Source organism: Sminthopsis crassicaudata, chromosome 5, assembly GCF_048593235.1.
Source record: "Sminthopsis crassicaudata isolate SCR6 chromosome 5, ASM4859323v1, whole genome shotgun sequence".
In the NCBI taxonomy this organism is placed as follows: domain Eukaryota; kingdom Metazoa; phylum Chordata; class Mammalia; order Dasyuromorphia; family Dasyuridae; genus Sminthopsis; species Sminthopsis crassicaudata.
Window position 1 is genome coordinate 204,035,920 of NC_133621.1, and position 14,095 is coordinate 204,050,014.

Sequence of the window (14,095 nt, forward strand, 5' to 3'; positions counted from 1 at the left end):
AGAATCAGAGCCAGAGTTTGAATTCAAGTCGCTGACTCCAAATTCATTGCTTTTTTCTACTGAGCCATATTGCCACACTGGTGAAGGATAAATGATGATATGAGAAAGGCAGCATGTTATAGTAGAAAGAATATTGATCTTGGAAGCAGATGAGACCTAAGTTCAGATCCTAACTCCAACACTCACTTTGATGACCATGGGTTGATTTCTCTTACCTCAGTTTCCTCATCTGTAAAAGTAATGCTTGTCTCCTCAGGATGGCTTTGAGGTTCCAATGAGAAAACACTTGTAACATGCTTTACAAACATTAAAGCTCTATGCATTCATCAATTATGATAATGATGATGATGATAAGATGTAACTACAAAAGCATGAACCTCTGTTTTTTCTTGAAAATTACATATTTAAATTAGATTTAGTCATGCCCTTCAAATCCATCAGCTTGGGAGGTAACATTTTATTTTGATGGCTTTGCCTAACTGAAAACATTTTAAAAATTCCTTTTGTTAGCTATTAAAAGCCCCTAATATATTCTATAAGAAACCTTATCAAATAAATTATATATTATATATCAGATACATATATATGATATATAATATATATAATTTATTAGATATATATGTATAGATATTATATAATAATATAGATCTAGCTTGTAAGTGCCATGTCTACATTCTTAATCCTGATTTATATTCATCCCTCATCCATTGTACCACCCCTACTGCCACCCTTCCCACTGTCATCTCAACAAGTCACAAAAGCTGTATGTTTCTGAATTAGGAGATGAATCGGTATCGATCCTGGTGCAGTCTCTTGTTTGGCTATGACTGGGTTGGAATTCCACTCGTCTACACCCAGGTAGGGAATTACTTACAAACCTTATTTGGGCTTCCATATCCCCCTCCTGGCTCTATCCCTCACTGAGATTTCTCTTTATTGCAGGTTGTCACTCTTGCCGTCTATACCTTCTTCTTCGCATGCTTGATTGGACGTCAATTTTTGGATCCCACCAAAGGCTATGCAGGACATGACTTAGATCTCTACATTCCAATCTTTACCCTCTTACAATTCTTCTTCTATGCAGGGTGGCTCAAGGTAATCAATTCAAGCCCAGGCCACTGAGTTTGGTTTGTAATTTCTGAAAAACTAAGATTATAGCTGTGCCATGTACCAAACTGCCTTTACTGACTCCATAAAAGCTCATTCTCTTTAATTTTAAAAATTTTGTTATATTTTAAATTCTGAGCTGTCTGCTTCCCTCCATCCTCACTCTGCACCATTTGGACACAGCTATACATATGTATGTGTGTATGTATGTAAAACCATTCTATGTATTCTTCTAATTATCAATTCTTTCTCTGGAAGTGGATAGCTTCTTCCTTCCCAGAGCCTTTGCAGTTATTTTGAGCATTTATAATACTCAGAGTAACTTAATTGTTCAGTTATTTTTCAAACAGTATTGTAATTACTACATACAATATTCTCATGGTACTGCTTATTTCAAATCTTTATTATTTTATGCAAATCTTTCCATGTTTTTCTAACATCAACTGGTTCATCATTTCTTTCAGTGATAGAATACAGAATACAGAAGTATTCTATCACAACCATGTATCACAGTTTGTTTAGCCATTCCCCATATCCTTTCAATGTCCATTTCCTTAATACTACAAAAGGAGCTGCTACAAATACTTTAGAACATATAGATTCTTTTCTTTTTTTCCCTTATTACTTTGGGAAACAGACCTCGTAATAGTGTTGCTGAATCAAAGGGTATTCATAGTTCTATGATTCTTTGGAGTTTGGAGATTATTCTCCAAGATGACTGGATCAGTTTACATTTCCACCCACAGTGTATCAGCATACCTATTTTCTTATCTCCCTTGCAACATTTATCATTTTCCTGTTTATCATATTAGCCAATCTGAAAGGTATGAGATGATAATATGAGATGATATCTCAAAGTTGTCTTAATTTGCATTTCTCTAATCAATAATTATTTAGAGCCTTGTTTTGAGCCTCTCATATCCTCTTGTTATTTATCAAGTAAGGAATGTGAAGTTCATTCTTTTTTTTTTGGCTGAGGCAATTGGGGTTAAGTGACTTGCCCAGGGTCACACAGCTAGGAAGGGGTCTGGTCTGAGATCAGATCTGAACTCGGGTCCTCCTGAATTCAAGGCTAGTGCTCTATCCACTGCGCCACCTAATTGCTCCATGAAGTTTATTCTTTAGGAAAATAATCAATAAGCATTTATTAAGTGACTATTATGTGCCAGGCACTGGAAATATAAAGACCACATGAAACAGTTCCTATCTCAAACAGTGTGAAACATTACAAAGGACAGTGGGTTTGAGTTAGAGGAAGTAGATTTAATTCCTCTCTGCATTTGAATAATGTTGAGCAAATCATTTAATCTCTCTAGGCTTCAGTTGTCTCATCTCTAAAATGAGGATCTCTTAGAGTCCCTTCCAACTCCAAATCCTATGAACAAATAATTCAAGGACATTAGGATTTTGCAACAGGGGAGCAAATTGGCAGCTCATGCTGAAAACAATATGACACTAGCCCAAGGTAGCTTATGAACAGTAAGCACTCAAATGAAAATGGATGCTTCTTTGATGTCTATTTTAAAAAATTTACTAGGGTGAATACTCCCATTAGGTTTGCAATAATATTATTAAAGCACATACTAACAGTGAGTCTTTTTGCCCTAATAGCCAAAGACCTCAATGTAAAAGGTTAGCTTTGAACTGGGAACAGCTCCACTATTCCATAAGCAGCAAAGAATTAAGCACTAATTCAGATGGCAAACATTTATAGATGATAATCTTATTTCTGTTATACCCAGTGAAAAGTAATTACCATACAACACAGCAAACGTTTTTAAGCATACACTATGGGCAGAGGCTGCTCTACAACATTACATTTGACATGCTTTCAAACAATAAAAATGCTATGACATAAAACAGAATGAAGGTACGAAATGCCAGAGTCAATATTGATTCTTTATTTGGGGAAATTAAAAATATGTCTGGACAATTGCCACAGTGGCAGAGCCCAACCCAATTATTGACATAGAGTATGTTTGTTTTGACTTCATAATATCAGTGGTCTGATTCTCCTGTTGAATTATTTCTCCTATGTGAACATCTAAAAGGGTGTCCTGTAATGGGGAAAGCTGAGATGATGTCAAAATTAAGTTATCTGTAATTCACTATAGTGATAAGCCCTGAGTGACTGTGGGGGAGTGTGGGACAAGGTGTTGAACAAGAAATCAGAGTTCAAATCCCACCTTTGACACTTCCTGGTTGTGTGACTTTAAGAAATATTTAACCTCTCTCTGGCTGAAGCAACTATTTAAGACTCATTCATTATATCTTGTGATCTTCCTATGTAGAGGGACTTTCTAAACTGGGAGTTGCACATACTGAAAAAATAGAGCTCCTTCTGTACTGGCTTGAATATTTCCTTTTTAAAACCAGATTTTGAAAGCTCAGCCATCCAAAAGACTAAACGCCACCATAATGTTATTGTTCAGTTATTTGTGTCTGTCTCTTCATGATCCTATTTGGGATTTTCTGGGCAAAGATATTGATTGCCATTTCCTTCTTCAGATCATTTTACAGATGAGGAAACGGAGGCAAACAGGGTTAAGCGACTTGTCTGTGGTTACAGTTATTAAGTATCTGAAGCCAGATTTGAACTTGGGAAGATGAATCTTCCTGACTTCAGACGTGGCACTCCATCCATTGTGCCATCTAACTGCACCTTCTTTACAATAGAAACCAAAGTTAAAGCTATGTCAGTATTTCTTTTACTTTCAGTGATTAAAACTCCCAACCCAGTTGAAAAAAGCATACTTGTATACATCTCTGTGCATTTAATGAGTGCAATTCACAAAATAATCAACTTCAGAGTTGGAAGGAACCTGAGTCCTTACCCTTTATTTTAAAGAGGAAGAAATTAAAATACAGAAAAGTTAAATGACTTTTACAAGATCTCACAGCTAGTAAGGATCTGAGATAGGATTCAGACTCTCTTTCTCTCTCTCTTCATCTCTCTGTCTCTCTCTCTCCATATACACACATACACACACATATGTATATGCATGTATGTATCAGTATATATGTATATATAAATCCCCAAAATAACAATGATTATCATTTTTTATAATTAAGAATGCAAAATTATAACTTTTGAAGGTTGTTTTATTACAGATGTCCTGAACTATAATTTAAACATTTAGTTATTATTTAGCTTTTCACATTTTGATTTATATATTTTTTAAAAAGTTGGACTAGCTGATCTCTAAGGCCTTTTTAGTACTAAATTCTATGATCCTTCTTATTAAATGTCATGGTTCATCCAATCCATCAACCAAGAAGCATTAACTAGGCATTTACTATGATCTTGTCACTGTGCATGGGAGACATAAAGAAAAAAAATTTTAAATGCCCTGACATATTACATCTAAGGATTCTTACTACTTATAGTAAGGCACAACCCTGAATGCTTCCAAAAATATATAAGGAGCTTATTCTAATGAAAGATACAACAGGTACAAGAGACAACATAGAGAGAGACAACACCTACAGAAATAGGTATATATAAGATACACTAAAAAATAGATGGGAGATAACCTCAAAAGATAAGGTAAAAGTACCTGGGGAGAAATAAAAAGACCTTCTAAAATAAGTACCTTGTAAGTTGGATTTTGAAGGAAGAGAGAGATTTAAAGAAGTGGAGATAAGGAGAAAAAACATTTCAGTCACAGGGGACAATCCAGTTGCAAAGGTATGGATGTAGAAGTGGAACATTGTATGTTGAGATAGCAAGTATAGTTACACCATGTAGCATGAAGGAAACTAATATGTAAGACCAGGGCTTATTTTTAGATGAGCATAAGTTTTCCCCAATAAAATGATAATTGAACGTTCAAAATACCAATCTGTTTATGTTCCATGCAAACATAAGGCATGAAAAAAGAAATAAAAGGAAGATCAGAAAAAAGGCCAGCAAGACAGCACTGAAATCTATAGACTGATATCATCAAATGCTTAAAAAGAAAAACAATTCATACATAATAGATCTCTGTAGTTTCATGTATTTTTTTCTGTTTTACTCTGTATGTATATTATATTTATATGTGAAAGACAGACAGACAGACACAGAGATCTAGAGAGAGGCAGAGAGAGAGGAAGAAAAAGGGAGAGAGAGGGAGAGACAGAGAGAAAGAAGAGGAGTAAAAAAGGAGAGACTAGAAGAGGCAGCGGAAAGAGTTCAGGAAGACCTGAGTTCAAATGCAGGCTCAGATACTTACTAGCTGTGTGCCTTGTGTCTGCCTCAGGTATTTCATCTATAAAATGAGGAAAAAAACAGCATCCACTTCCCAGAGTTATTGTAATATTTAAATGACATAATATTTCTAAGTGCTTTGCAAACCTTAAAGTGCTTTATAAATGTTAGCTGTGTAAATGCAAATGCCTATTATATTTGGCATTTGTTAAGTTCAAATTTTTAAAAAAATTAACCTTCAAAAATGTGATGATTTGATTGTTGCTGCTGGGAGCAGCAGAAACAACTACTTTCCTGGACTTTGCTTTAGACTGTGATGGATCCCAAAAGGGACTAAGGACTAAAAGGGAAAGAAGACTAAAAGAAGTGACATACTTAGTTTTTAGGGGTTACCTCAGTCCTGATTCGAGCTTTGTTCTTTACTACAGGTGGCAGAGCAACTTATCAACCCATTTGGTGAAGATGATGATGACTTTGAAACTAACTGGTGTATAGATAGAAATTTACAGGTCAGTAGCTTTTCTCTCCCACCTGATTCACAAACATTTAGAACAATAAATTGCTGACAATATATCGTTATTAATTAATTGATATTAATGTTATTAATGAAGTATTAATAAAGGCTCTGCAGCTGTGCCTGTGAAAGTGGTGAACGGGAGGAAGCTGGCTCCCTGTGTCTTGTATGATCTGACAAGGCTCCTCCCTCTCTGGGTACCTGCCTTTCTCCCTCAGGACTGACTCTGGGTTGCAGGGATACTTAGCTCCGCCTTGTGTTCTTTGTAAGTGTGACCAGTCCTTCAGAGCCCCACTCTCCCCTCCAGTGGAGAAGCCGGGGCCTTGTTCCTCAGTCTTTCTCCAGGGCCTCCCCACAGGACAGCACTCCCACAAATGGCTGTCCATCTCATGGTGGCCTAGGACCCCGAGTTCACAGAGTGACCAGATCTTAAAGCTGTCTGATCACTAGGACCGTGGGTCAGTCCCTTCCCTTCTGGCCTGGGAGGAAGGGCTGCAGCCTTCGTAGTCCCGACCTAGGGAAGCCTTCCTCCTAGAAAGACTCTACACCACCTTCCTCTTCCCCCACAGGTCCTGGGCCAGTTGGGTAAAGCCCATTCAGCGCTCCCATTTGTATGAGCCTTCCCTTAAAGGATCCCCAACATCCTAGAGAGAACCACATTGTCTCACTCACGTCCTTCAGCCCAGGTCCAAGACTAGTCTACTCTTAGCACAAAATGCAGCACTAAGAAGGTAAGCAGCTTCTCCAAGGTCACCTGGAACTCTCATCCCAGGCCCAGCTGGGGAACAGAACCCGCTCCAGTGGAGCAGGGCCCTTGGAGCACCACTGGGTTACTGCTGTTCTGTTCCTAAATCCCAGACCAGTCTGTGGGAGCTTCATCCTACATGGAAAGAGTGCGGGGCTGAAGTCAGGAAGAACTGGATTCAAATCCTGGCAACCTGCGTGACCTTGGACAAGTAACTTGACCTCTCTCCATCTGCTTCTTCCTCTGTGAAATGACCACCCCAAGATCCCTCAAAGTCTATGATCCTAGGATCTGACCTAGTCTAACACTGTGACTCTGGTCTTAGGTCTCTCTTTTGGCTGTGGACGAAATGCATATGAGTCTACCCAAGATGAAGAAGGATATTTACTGGGATGATTCAGCTGCACAACCCCCCTACACACTGGCAGCAGCTGACTACTGCATTCCCTCTTTCCTGGGATCTACGATTCAGATGGGGTAAATAACATTTCTTTTGTGAGCAATTTGGGGAGCAAAGAATTCAACAGATTGCAATGCTGCTCGTTTTCTAGAAGCAGTTTTGTTGTATAATAGATAAGAGTACTGGGCCGGGAGTGAGGAAGATACGGTTTCAAATGAATAAAACTTTTTTTTAAAAATAGACTTTTTTTTTTTTTTTTTTGCTGCGGTAGTTGGAGTTAAATGACTTGTCCAGGGTCACACAGCTGAGAAGTGTTAAGGCCAGATTTGAATTCAGGTCCTCCTGACTTCAGGACTGGTACTCTATCCACTGTACCACCCAGCTGACCCAGAAAAGTATTAGCTTACATTTTCTTTGTAAATGTAATTTACAAAATGTAAAAGATGACACTTTTTTTGGTCATCATGGAGGATTCAGTCATAGGAATGACAGAAGATTATCCAGAAATGAAGGTGAAATAAAACCAAAAGTCATCAATAAATTTATTTAGATTTTTTTTAAAAGAAATTAGCTGTGTGATTCTGGCAAGTCAATGAACTGCTGTCTGCCTCAGTTTTCTCAGCTCTACAATGGGGATAATAATAATCTCAGAGTAGTTATGAAGATCAGATGAAATGTTTGCAAAGTGCTTAGCACAGAGCCTCACACATAAGATGCTATCTAAATGCTATTACTGTTGTTGCTATTTCTCACTTCAAAACTGTTTCTATGATTATCCAGAAAAAATGCATTCTTAAAACTGTAAGCTTACTCAGTTTTGTTTGCAACTGATGGCTTTTGGAGGTAAGGGTAGAAAGGAAAGCAATAATGTTGGTTGCTTTTTTGATCCTGAAGCTAACTTGCATTTTATTTTAGTTTTAATATTAAGTAAGGAGTCTTCTTGCTGTGGGCTTCTTAAACATAGCTGTATATTTCCATTTTTCAAAATGTGATGAATTTGTGTCCGCTTCTAGACATTTAAGATATTCAAAAAAAGCTCTTTGATGGCATTGTTGTCTATAGGGAGCTTACTTAATCCTAGAGGACAGAAAGTTTTGCCAGAGTAATTTTCTCTAAAGTCCTTCAACTTTTTAAAACATGAGAACTTTGAATCTATTGCAGTCATATCAATATAGTCTATGTTGAAGTAACCTGAGACCTAAAGAAATTAGTGACACTAAATGAAAGTAAATTGAAGCAAGCATAGTTAGTGCTAAAAGAATAAAAAACACTATAATATTAGTCTTTTTGAAAATGGTGAGGGAGGAGGGATGTTCCAAGGAGATTTTTTTTTCTCGGATATAGGAAAGATTTATTTTGCATTCTTGCAAGAATGAGTGACTAGGTGAGTAGAAACATCTTTGAAACTTTTCAGTTTCTTTCTTTTTATTATTATTATAACTTTTTATTGACAGTACATATGCATGGGTAATTTTTTACAACATTATCCCTTGCACTCACTTCTGTTCTGACTTTTCCCTTCCTTCCCTCCACCCTCTCCCCTAGATGACAGGCAGTCTTATACATGTTAAATATGTTATAATATATCCTAGATACAATATATGTGTGCAGATCCGTACAGTTCTCTTGTTGCACAAGGAGAATTGGATTCAGAAAGTAAAAATAACCTGGGAAAAAAAACAAAAATGCTCACAGTTTACACTCATTTCCCAGTGTTCCTTCTCTGGGTGTAGCTGATTCTGTCCATCATTGATCAATTGGAACTGAATTAGATCTTCTCTTTGTCAAAGATATCACTTCCATCAGAATAATACATCCTCATACAGTATTGTTGTTGAAGTGAAACTTTTCAGTTTCAAAGCATTTGAATTTTATTTTCCTGTTCTGAAACACAAGTCCCTCCCCTGACTCCTCAGTAATTGGATGTTACACTAAAGTTACATGAAATCTCCACCCCTCAGAGACATAGCCAGTCTCTGCCCCAAAGCAGCTTCCATTCTGGAAGAGGAAAGATAACAGAGGAGGGCTCAGGGCAAAGAACAAAAGATTCTTTTCAAATCTCAGGCATCACCCCTGATTACAAAAGTCAGTCTTCGACCCCAAAGAGCTCACCTTCTTTTGGAAAAAGATCATCATCACCCTTGATTATTCTTTGATGTCCCAAGGTGATATTTTTTTTTAACTCACAATTAAGTCTGAGTTTATTATTAGTATATACTTGTTATTCTGGGTCAACCTTCATAGGTGAATTTAACTTTGTTAGTTCCCCACTACCTTCCCCACAAAAAGCCTAACCTATTTTCTTCTTTTCCTTCAGGGCTTTGCCCTCAGTTAACTATTAACTAAAAATGGGAATGTTTGAATTTTAATAAGAGATTCTTACAGACCAGAAGTCCTTCAAGATCCAGAGGACATGAACCCCAATGATAGAATTTCAGACACTGTAACAGCTAATAAGGGAGATATTTTTGGTCAAGGGAACCTGCTCAGGGGCCCTCAAATCACCCTGCTAATACTTGAAAGCATATTTCATTTCCATTTAGCAAGCATTTATAAATATCTGTTGTTTGAAGGGCATTGTACTAAGTCCTGGTAGGTAATTGAAACTATATATTCCCTTTCAGTGCCTAACTCTTTTTGCCCAATTCAGAGTGGCCAGAGCTAGTTTCATTGTTATTTCCTATCATTCTAGAATCTCCTTAAAGAGAGTAATTTATTCATTCCTATATTTTGCCATTTAAAATCTTGTGTAATACATTCTGTGACAACAGATTTCTGGGTCCATCTGGAAACTTCATTTTGTAGCTGAAAATGTTTTTTTTTTTTTGATTGACTCATTTTGTCTTCCAAGATATAGACATAGAGAGACTTACAAGCATTTCATTTTTTTCTCTAGTTGATACTAATTGTCTGAGGATATAGCTAAAGGGAGAGAGTTATTAGTATTCCTGATGCATGCAAATCATTGTTATTACTATAATTAGATCATTATATGCAATTACTTCAGAGTACTAAATTTCCAGTGTTTGATCAATTGTTTGTCCATAGTGCTTCAAAATGTTTTCTTTCTCTTATTCTCTCTTGTCATTATTCTACTTAATGTTTTCACCATGTTCTCTACTTACATTATTAATTCAGATTTCTACTTCAATCTCCATGATTTTTAGAGACTCAGTTGAATCACATCTCCCTCAGCAAGAGATATTTATCTAGGTACTGAATCACAAAATGTTAGAACTCTGAAAAACCTTGGAGACCACCTATTTCAAACCCTTAATTATATAGATGAAGAGAGTGCAGAAGGGGATATAAACAAAAAAAATTTTTTTTATTATGGAATTAACAGGAAAGTTTTGGGAGCTATAGGACAGGAAACAAAACTCCCAAAAAGAAGACCAGAAGGCATGTTATATGAAGGCAAAATTAAAATTATCAATCCAGAGAAAGAGAATTTCCATCAGTGCTGGTGATAGATTTAAGAAGTAGTAGGCTGAACTAGAAAAAGCTGGAAGTGGGAGGTTTATGAAACTGAAGTTGACTGGAGTTAGTGGCTCAGAGTAATGATTTAAATAAGTATATTTCATTGATGGTACCTGATTTTGTGACAGAATCAGAATACAAACTATCTATCAAGATATTATCTATCAACATCTATCAATATATTAGAAAAATGATAATGATAATATCAATATAAAGAAAAATAATTGCTTAGCTTCTATACTTTATTTACTGAAAACAAACAAACTGTTATTTGTTGGCTCATTGTTGCATAATAATAATAATAATAATAATACCTATAATTCAGAAATCATACTTCATCTTTTCTATTCAGGAATCAGATTTAACTCTTAGCTATGACTGTTAAAGCCCAGGAATTATAAAAGCAAGATAATGCTTGTTTGTCCATAAGGACCAAAAGGAGCCAGTCCACAGTCACCTGAGAAATCCTTCCTATTCTTTTCCCCACCGCAATCAACATACCATAGTATCATGGGATCTTAGATACAGAGCTAGATGAGAATTAAGAGGTATTTTAATCCAGCTCTCATTTTACGGAAGGGGAAATTGATGCCCCAAGAAGTTCACTGACTAGTCTGACAAGTCACATAATAAATGACTGTTAGAATTTGAACTCATGTCATTTCCATAGCTTGGAGGCAGCATTCCCTTTTGCTCTGTATTGCAGAACATAGCCATACAGTGACATGTATCCAGAGGATTAAATTATTGTTATTATATCTGATTCTTTGTGACCCTTTTTGAGGTTTTCTTGGCGGGGATACTGGTGTGGCTTGCCATTTCCTTCTCCAACTTATTTTACAGATGTGGAAACTGAGTGAAATAGAGTTAAGTGACATGATCAAGGTCACACAGCTAGTAAGTGTTTGAGGCCAGATTTGAACTCAGGAAGATGAGACTTTGCTCTAGCCACCATGCAACCTAGCGGCACCTAGAACTAAGTATTCATTGCCAAAATACAGTCAAATATTTCTTGTCTGTTGAGTTTAAGTGAAAACTTTTTTTAAAAAATTTTTTGGCCTTTCTAAATTAGAAATAGATTCTCTTATCAATACTCATCCCCCATTCCCCCAACAACAACAACCACAAAAGAGTCATTAATTGCAGGCAGTGGATAAGAGATTTAGAATGGAAAAATGATAGTTATAAATAAAAAATGGAATTAAGGAACTAGGGTAGAAGCCAGGTCTCTTACTCATCCTAGCTATGAATAGGTGAAGAATTAAAATAAGTCTAGCACTTGGATTGCTTTAGCAGCAGAATTTAACAACTAAAGCGGACTAGGGGGACTTAGATACCATGGGGAGAGATCTGGATTTGGAATCAGAAAATTCAGCAAATCACTTAAGATTTTGGAAGTTTCCTTACCTGGAAAATGAAAGAGTTAGACTAAATAGCTTCTGAAGTCACTTCCAGCTATAAATATATGAGCCTATGATGCTCTGACTTTTTAATCTTCCCTTCTCTCAGTTTAGCTTATTTTCCTGGTTCTGAAGGGGATACTACTTTTGAACTGTAGTTTTTTTTTTTAACTAAAGTTTTTTAATTTTCAAAACATATGCATGGATAATTTTTCAACATTAACCCTTGTAAAACTTTATGTTCCAATTTTTCCCCGCCTTCCCCCTCACCCTCATCACTGGACTCAGTCATCTCATTGTTGAAGAGAGCCATGTCCATCAGAATTGATCTTTGTACAGTCTTGTTGTTGCTGTGTGTAATGATCTCCTGGTTCTGCTCATTTCATTCAGCATCAGTTAATATAAGTCTCTCCAAGCCTCTCTAAAATCATCCAGCTGGTCATTTCTTATAGAACTATAATATTCAATAATACTCATATACCACAATTTATTCAGCCATTCTCCAATTGATGGGCATCCACTCGGTTTCCAGTTTCTTGCCACTACAAAGAGGGCTGCCACAAACATTCTTGCACATGGGGGTCCCTTTAAGATCTCTTTGGGATACAGGCCCAATAGAAACACAGCTGGATCAAAGGGTATGACCGTTTGATGACCCTTTGGGCACAGTTCCAAATTTGAGCTTTAGTTTTCAAAGTTTCTTGCCATTGGATCTTGATGCTATGGAGTAGAAAAGATGTAATGACTGAGACAAAGATATGAGCTTCTGAGATCTTGATTTATTAACCAATGTGTGCCAAGTAAATGACAAATTGGGACTAGACCTCAGCTTAGAGATGGACCCCCACTACAGGGGGGTTTTATACATTTTTATTAGGTTTTTATACATTAAAAGTGATTAATCAAGTAAGACCAATTAATTAAAAGGAAACAATTAACCAGGATACAAAATTAGGTAACCTGATTGGAGGAAAGATTAGTGAATTTCTGAATTGAGTGGGAGAAAGTAAGCAGAAATAAGAAAAAGAGATATCCCAGTGTTGATAGCTCAGTGAAACTGTTGTCATATTAATCATTTTAACATACATATTAAAGTTCTGGATCAGGAAAAAAAATTGATTGTTCATTTCTGCTTGGCATCTTTTAGGTGCTTGATAAATCTCTTTAAATGCCATAAACTCCACCTTCTAAGACATTAATCAAGCCAACTAGGATCTTTCAAATCCTTCCTATTTCACCTGGAAATAATAAATGTGTATTATTTTCTCACATCCTAAAATCATGGGTTTCAAATAGCATAAGACATTAGAGTCCTTAAACCCAAACTTCTCATTTTGCAGATGAAGAAACTGAGGCTGAATAGCTTCTTCAGAAACTGAGGGTCTTTCCAGCTGTTCATTCTAGTCATTTCACAGACCTCCTCCTTCCCTTCACTACAGCTGTACATAGAATCCATCATATCCTTGATCTTGCCATTACCTACAAGTGTTTCACTTCCATATTCAAGAAATAACCTTTTTTTCCCATTCTCTCTCTCTCCCTATGTCTATCTTTAACCCTATTGTTCATCCTTACCATGACCAGTGCCTTCACCCCTCAGTCAGCACTTTTCTACTCTGGTTACATTGATCTGGTTCCTTGATTGCTTCCCAAGCTCTCGCCCTTGTTCTTCTTACGCTCTGCTCCCTTGACTTCTTGATGAACCAGTTCATCTCCACACCCTCTCACTCTTAAAGCTCCTGTCTTATTGTCAAACTTCAAGCCTGCATTACTCCCACCATCTTTCTCCTTTGGTCCTATCCATGTTCCATTGAACCAAGCTGGAGGACATCATTAAAGTGTGTATGGATGGACTACAAATTTATGTTATCTAATCTTCATTGGGACCTCAGTGAAGCAAGGTGATCCTTCTATTCTTCCCCCATTATTCTCTATACCACTCACTGTGTCAACTATTTTAAACCTTTTTCTTGTTTCCTTAAAATTTCCACACCACCTTCTCCTCAGTGCTCTCAGCTGAGGGCTTTGCCTTAGACTTCATCAAAATATTGAAACCATTTGCCACAGTCTCTCTATTTTCCCATTTCTGATCTAACATTGTTCTGGCTGCATCCCTGTCTAGCTCCTTCATTCCAGCCTCTAATTTAAAAATGGCCCTATATATGCCCTTCCACATCCCTTAGCATCTTCTCTGTCACTTTGCCTCCATTAGTATCCCTACTTTCTAATTTTCTATCTCCCCATATCTATATATTCCCCT

The 14,095-nt window shown here is 36.8% G+C and overlaps 1 protein-coding gene across 1 annotated transcript in view; it reads left to right on the forward strand.

Annotated features, from left to right (window-relative positions):
• The window catches only part of BEST3 (bestrophin 3), a 45,662-nt gene that overhangs the window by 14,034 nt on the left and 17,533 nt on the right, over positions 1 to 14,095 (forward strand). The window contains exons 5-8 of the mRNA XM_074267263.1: positions 781 to 858; positions 943 to 1,095; positions 5,725 to 5,805; positions 6,881 to 7,032. Of these exons, the coding sequence (XP_074123364.1) occupies positions 781 to 858; positions 943 to 1,095; positions 5,725 to 5,805; positions 6,881 to 7,032 (464 nt within the window). The remainder of the gene's footprint in view (positions 1 to 780; positions 859 to 942; positions 1,096 to 5,724; positions 5,806 to 6,880; positions 7,033 to 14,095) is intronic.